Below are 6,792 nucleotides of genomic sequence, written 5' to 3' on the forward strand. Positions count from 1 at the left end.
GGCCCAGTTCGCGGCGTCCCGCGCTGCAGGCGTGCTGGGCAGTTTCAGGAGCTGTTGGGTCACACTCACGCGCACGCACCCCCGGGAGGCTGGAACAGCGGAGTCCGAGGGGTGACCGGTTGTGGAGGTGAATGGCGTAGGCCCGTCACCTGGTAGCCAGGGTCCCGTGTCAGTTTCCTGTTTTGGTTCACACAGGATGCTCCAGTTGCATGCATCTCTGATAGTCTGCTCTCTGTAAGTGAAGCGGGGTTCCTCCCTGGCTGTGACAAGATAGCTCTTGTCCAGCTAAGGGAAACCACCCTCCAAACAACCAGGTTGGGGGGGGGGCGCTTGTGAAGGCGGTTCCCTGGCACCTCCCTAACCCTCCTACCACTTCTGCATTCCACTTCAGAAAAGGCTTGGTTTCGTGAGGATCACGATGCTGGCCTTGAGACACAGAAGCTTCTCTCACTTCAAAGCATGGCTGCAGGGTCTCTCCCAAACACATCTTCTTCCCCAAGTTCATCTTTAGCTGGGCTAAGCCAAGCAACAGACAGACCGCCTGGTCCCAGGTCCCCTGGGTATGTATGTATACTAGCATGTACAAAGATGAGTGGTTTGCACACCCCTGGCCGCTGAACTGTGCAGCGTGAGACCAGCACACAGGATGCCTATGACTGGAATGTGACACTTCCAGGGCAAAATGGGGCAATTCCTGCTGGGCCCTGTGCTGAGAAGAGTGAGTGGGCATCCAGGGAGCCACAAGACTTGGCACAGAGGTCTATGTAACTTAATACTTTAAAAAACACTAATGGCCAACATCTACTATTGCAGCTGTACCAATGCACACATTTCTTAGGTGAAAGGTGACCTTTCTCCTGTGAGGCCTTGTGGGGCGCGTGCGGTGCCCCTGCATGTGTGGAGCACTTCAGCCACGGCCAGCACCCTCTCTCGCTGGCTGGCCTCACCCATGCCTTCTCTGCACTGAGCCTTATGCCACATACTTCCTGCAGTTGAACCACTTGCCACCTTGTGCTCACTCAACCCATGGACTTCCTACAATACCTAGACAGTTTCTGATCCTGGTTTTGTGGCACTTTTGTATCTTGAGACAAACAGCCCAGACAAACCTGCTGCCTCCCAGTCTAGCTTGTGCTGACAAGGAAACCCGGGGGGGGCGGGGGGGAGGAAGCAGCTTAGTTCAAGTCAAGCAGGAGGGCAGCAGGGATGAAGAGCTGTGGGGAGCAGAGCCATCAGGGCTCTGACTTTCCAGTGACCAGCTCTGTGGCCATGCTAGGCAACAGTACGCTGAGCGTGACACACCCCGCCCTTCAACGCAGTGCTGAATAGAAGCCAAGAGACAGAATACCAAACTATATTTACTGTTTACAGTAGTAAAGGAGAACAAATAATGTACAAACTGGTGAATAAACCCAATAGAGCCAACAACACCCCACCCGAGCCTCCTAACAAAACAGGAAACCAACATTTTCTGCAAGATTTCAAGCAAGCAAAAGATGATGGGTCATCATCAGGTGACTATCAAAGGCAGAGATGGCCAGAAGCAGCAATGGACCCTTCTGGAAGGACAACAGCACAACTACAAACACTTAAATTGGTATAGATCCAAAATATTTCACAAAGCTGAAGTCACCATACTAAAGCACAACCTCACTGCGTATTTGGAGGTGGTAGAGCACAAATCCATGAGAGTATTGCAAGTCACTTTTCTGTGCACTTCACCCGAGACCACACTGTGGGGAGCTCTTTACACAATGCCCTAACTGCAAATTCAGTGATAATCTTACTTTTTTATAGACCATAATTATTCATCAGAAGCAAATACCAAAAGAAATCCAAGGCCACATATAATTACCAAGTAAGTAATGTAATTACATCTTCAAAAAGGGGGAAATTGGGTTTTGTTGTGCCAATCTTTGGCCATGTGCCCACTAGCAGGTGCTGAGTGGGGAGTGAGGGGGAACAGGAGCACTCTGGGCCATGTTATTAAAGACTTAACTTTTTATCTTTTAAGAAACAGCATTTTTCCCTTCAACTTTGCCATATCTTGACAAAGCTTAAACTTGCATTTTAACATCCTTTGTCTATTTTAAGTGGAATCCTGCCCCCTTCCGGCATGTGACTGGACCAGGCAGCGCTAGCCAGACTGAGAGTCAGCACTTGGCCCCAGGTTTGGGAGAAAAAATATTTGAAGGAAAAGAAAAAAAGTAAAAACAAACAAACCCCAAAACCTGAACTCATTTCACCTAAACAAGGAAAGCCCTCCGATGCCCCGCTTCCCTGCAGGGAGAGTTCTGGGTGGTGCTCAGCATGCTCCGGAGAATGTGTCCTGGACTCCGCTGTGCCTGGCCAGCCACGTGCTCACCATCCAGCAGCAACAGCAGGGCCCATGGGAGGCGTGATGCTGGGCGTGCAGGTGAAGACGGTCGCTGGGGCGGCGGCCCCCCCTGTCTGCTGCTGGAACACGTCGATGGTGTCCTCATCCTCCATCTCCAGCTGCAGCAGCCCAGCAGAAGAGAACAGGAAAGGTAAGACAAGGAAGATGCACCAACCCCATCACCCTGAGCTACTGCTCTTCTCCAGCCACGGGGGCTGGCCACGCATGTGTAGCACGCATAGCATGCATGGAAACATCCTATGGAGCAAAATACGTACCTCCCTCACTCCCACTAACACAACTCAGAACACTCACAACACATAACTAACGGAAAACCCAGGTCATTAGGAGACAGACGGGAGTGTCTACGCTTAGACTGAACATTTCACAAACGAGGTAGAGTGCGCCGGCTCCTCAGGGCCTGGCAGGAGCCACAGCGGGCCACGCTTGCACAACCCGACGCCAGCAAGACCTCCTCAGAAATCCCCTGCTTGCTTCTCTTCTGACAGCAGGCACCACAGCGTCCTTCTAACCTTATCCTGTTCTCTGGACGACGGAGGGCTTCTGCTGCTTGAGACCAATGAGGCCAGCAGCAGGAACATGTCTAGAATATTCTCACAGGCCAATGACAGGCTCCCAGGCAGTGCCTCCTCCTGCGCTGGGCAGCCTGCACTGGCTTTAGGCTTGAGCCTCATCACCCACCCAGCCTGCCCTTCAGGAACCCTTCAGACCATACACTGTGCGTCATTTCCAAAAGTGGCTAAAACAGGGTATTATTGAAAAGGTATTTTCCACATTTAAGATAGTATTTTATAAAAGATATTTCCACATAAAACATTCCAGCTGATTACCGCTTTGTAAGAGACAGAAAAAAAAAAGTATTTTCAGCCGGGCACCAGTGGCTCAGCTACTCAGGAAGCTGAGATCTGAGGATCATGGTTCAAAGCCAGCCTGGGCAGGAAAGTCCTTGAGACTCTTATCTCCAATGAACCACCAGAAAACCAGAAATGGCACTGTGGCTCAAGTGGTAAAGCACTCACCTTGAGCTGAAGAGCTGAGGGACAGTACCCAAGCCCAGAGTTCAAGCTCCACGACCAACAAAAAAAAAAAAAGTATTTTCTCCATTATATAGAAAAACAAGCTGCTGAGCGTCCTAGTCTGAAGTGACTGAAAACACACTGGAACTTAAGTTCTAAAGCTTCCAGTAATGCGAGCTGTGGACCAGGCCTGTGTCTGCGTGCGACACATCAATGTGTGCAGAACTCTGAGACAACAGCCAGCCACATCACCTGTGCAACATGCTTGCAGGGAACAAGAGCTACACATGGACTAAACCTGCAGGTTAGAGACCAGACAAGTAGTGGGGAGAAGCCCAGCATGGGTTTATGGGTAGTCCCCAGTGAGGAACCGAGCTCCTAGTAGCCCTGCCTTCCCCCCCCCACCCCAGACAGCAAAGAGGTTTGATGCAGGACACCCTTTCCTCTTTTTAAAAACTTAATCTCAAAATAGGAAAATTTAAGAGTCTAATAATTAAAATCAGTAAGAAAATGTACATCATTCTGTGTGCACCCTTCAGTAGTTTTCAGATAAGAGTATTCCAAATGGCAGCTACTCAAATACAAATCAGACACAGTATCAGCTTCATACCTGTGCAGGAGTGTCTGTTTCATTAATTGGTTGACCATCAAATCTGAATCTAATCTGTCTCATTGACAAGCCCTGGAAGGAAAAAGCAATGAGCATGAAATATTTCCAGATTACAAAGCTTAACTCAAGAAATAGTAATTTATATAAAGTTATCTACATATACACACCTCAGAACCAGCTGAACAGAACTATTCTCAGCGGCCCACAGCCTGTTTCCTGGGCTGCTTGGAGCTGCCCTTGCAGCCTTCACTCTGCTGATCCTCATCCATTCCCCACCTGCCCTGGCCCTGCCCCCCCACTTCCTCCTGGAAGTCAGGCAGACCTGTTTGCCTCCACACAGATCAGGTGGCAGAGGATCATGTTCAGGAAGGAGGGCAGCAGGACCATGTGTCCCAAGGGGACAGAGCCACTCCATCGACCCAGCAGCTTCTTTTCCTGGACACAAGGCAGGCTGGCCCAAACCTGCTGAAATGACTAGAGGAAAGGAAAGGCACCGTGCCAGAATGGAGAGGAAGGAGCGGATGCGGCCTCAGGTGGAGGTTGGGAGCCACAGCTCCCTGAACACTGTGAGCCTGAGGATCTCAGTGGGACCACAGTCACAGGATCCCAGGAAGAAGACAAGTACATCTGAGCCACCAAGGCAGGGATACAACACATGGCTGGGTCTGAATGAATGCTCACACCCCAGGAGGGGCAGCAACCCTCCTTCCACAGTAACAAACCAGACATGCTCTTTCTGGAGACTCAGACTGGCAAGAGCTATAGCCACAAGTAAAGGCAAATACCTCAACCTGCCCTGCCCTGGGCATGCCCGGGGCCCTCTCCATCCCCACACCTGGGCGTGCCCGGGGACCTCTCCATTCCCACACCTGGGCGTGTCCGGGGACCTCTCCATTCCCACACCTGGGCATGCCTGGAGCCTGGGGCCCTGTCCATCTCCTCACACCTGGGCATGCCTGGAGCCTGGGGCCCTCTCCATCCCCACACCTGGGCGTGCCCGGGGACCTCTCCATTCCCACATCTGAGCGTGCCTGGAGCCTGGTCCCTGTCCATCCCCACACCTGGGCGTGCCTGGAGCCTGGTCCCTGTCCATCCCCACACCTGGGCGTGCCTGGAGCCTGGTCCCTGTCCATCCCCACACCTGGGCGTGCCCGGCGACCTCTCCATCCCCACACCTGGGCGTGCCCGGGGACCTCTCCATTCCCACACCTGGGCATGCCTGGAGCCTGGGGCCCTGTCCATCTCCTCACACCTGGGCGTGCCTGGAGCCTGGGCCCTGTCCATCTCCTCACACCTGGGCGTGCCTGGACCCTAGGGCCCTCTCCATCCCCACACCTGGGCGTGCCCAAGGACCTCTCCATCCCCCACTCTGAGCTGGAAATGTCCACTCCTGGGAAATTTAATGACACTCAGACTACAGACTCTGGGCCCCACAGAGCCACAACCCCAGCAGGCCACCTATAGCTAACATGGTGCCTGCCATACACACCTACTCATTAGTGGATAGTTCATGGCTTCTTCCTTAAATATAAGCAGAAACTAAGGATCAAAGCACCTTTAAGGCATGACTCAAATATGTAAGATCAGACCAGAAAAGGAGAAAAGGAACATAAGGAGACAGGGAAAAAGAAGGCGAAAAAGCAGTTAAAACACGTGCACGCATGTGCTTAAAGCCTTTAGGGAGATGAAAAGCAATGCTGTACCAGAAGACAGAAGTCGCTGCCAAGGAAGACCAAGAAGCACCAACAAGTTTTTGGACTTAAAACCATAACAGAAATAAGGATAGCTGTGTGTCTGCCTTGCAAGTTCAACTCCAGTACCACCATTAAAGAAAGGATAGTTTAGAAAAACTTCTCAAAAAGGGACCAACAGCCAATAGCAACAATAAACCAACATAAAACAGGAATAACTGTCAAAATGCAAGTGTGAAAGTTGGGCACTGGTGGATCCCACCTATAATCCTAGCTATTCAGGAGACTGAGATCTGAGTCAGCCCAGCAGGAGAGTCTATGAGACTCATCTCCAATAAACTAAAGTGGCGCTGCAGGCTCAAGTGGCAGAGTGCTGGCCTTGAATACAAAGAGTCTCAGGGACAGCACGCAGGCTCTGAGTTCAAGCCCCAGGACAAGCAAAACAAAACAAAACAAAAAAAAGCATGAAAGACAACTGACACAGGAGGATCAGAGTTCCAATGGAGAATGGGGACTAACAACAGATTATTAAGGACTAGCAGGGCTGGGAAGGTGGCTCAGTGGTAGAGCGCTTGCCTTGCATGCTCGAGGCCCTGGGTTCAATTCCTCAGCACCACATATGCAAAAAAGAAAAAAGCCAGAAGTGGCACTGTAGCTCAAGTGGTAGAGCGCTAGCCTTGAACTGAAGAGCTGAGGGACAGCGCCCAGGCCCAGAGTTCAGGGCCCACGACCAGACCCAAAAATAGAAAAAAATAAAGACTAGCAGTCACCTTTCCAAAAGGAAGCGTGAGGAAGGAGGCAAGAGTTGCCCAGCCCAGAGCATCTGGCCTGAAATCCAGACCAGAGATGGTCCCATAGGTTCTAGAGAAAACTCAAGTGACACAGCGGACAGAGCTCCCATGCCCTGCACTCTCCTATCACACTACAGTAAAGACAGCGGTGCGGGAACCCCCAAAAGAAAGGGAGGCTCCACTCGGAATGTTCCTGCGGCCAACTATCCAGGGTGACAGCACGGTGTACAGCTGGCTGTGTGGTGGGCTCAGGGTGACAGCACAGTGTACAGCTGGCTGTGTGGTG

General features: G+C 51.5%; 1 protein-coding gene across 1 annotated transcript in view; it reads right to left on the reverse strand.

The window, feature by feature from the left end:
• Positions 1 to 1,338: 1,338 nt before the first annotated feature.
• The window catches only part of Sumo3 (small ubiquitin-like modifier 3), a 31,217-nt gene continuing 25,763 nt past the window's right edge, over positions 1,339 to 6,792 (reverse strand). The window contains exons 4-5 of the mRNA XM_013032893.1: positions 4,025 to 4,096; positions 1,339 to 2,496 (exon numbers count right to left, since the gene is read on the reverse strand). Coding sequence (XP_012888347.1) covers positions 2,362 to 2,496; positions 4,025 to 4,096 — 207 coding nt within the window. The 3' untranslated portion in view covers positions 1,339 to 2,361. The remainder of the gene's footprint in view (positions 2,497 to 4,024; positions 4,097 to 6,792) is intronic.

The sequence above is a fragment of the Dipodomys ordii genome, unplaced genomic scaffold, assembly GCF_000151885.1.
Source record: "Dipodomys ordii isolate 6190 unplaced genomic scaffold, Dord_2.0 Scaffold159, whole genome shotgun sequence".
Taxonomy (NCBI): domain Eukaryota; kingdom Metazoa; phylum Chordata; class Mammalia; order Rodentia; family Heteromyidae; genus Dipodomys; species Dipodomys ordii.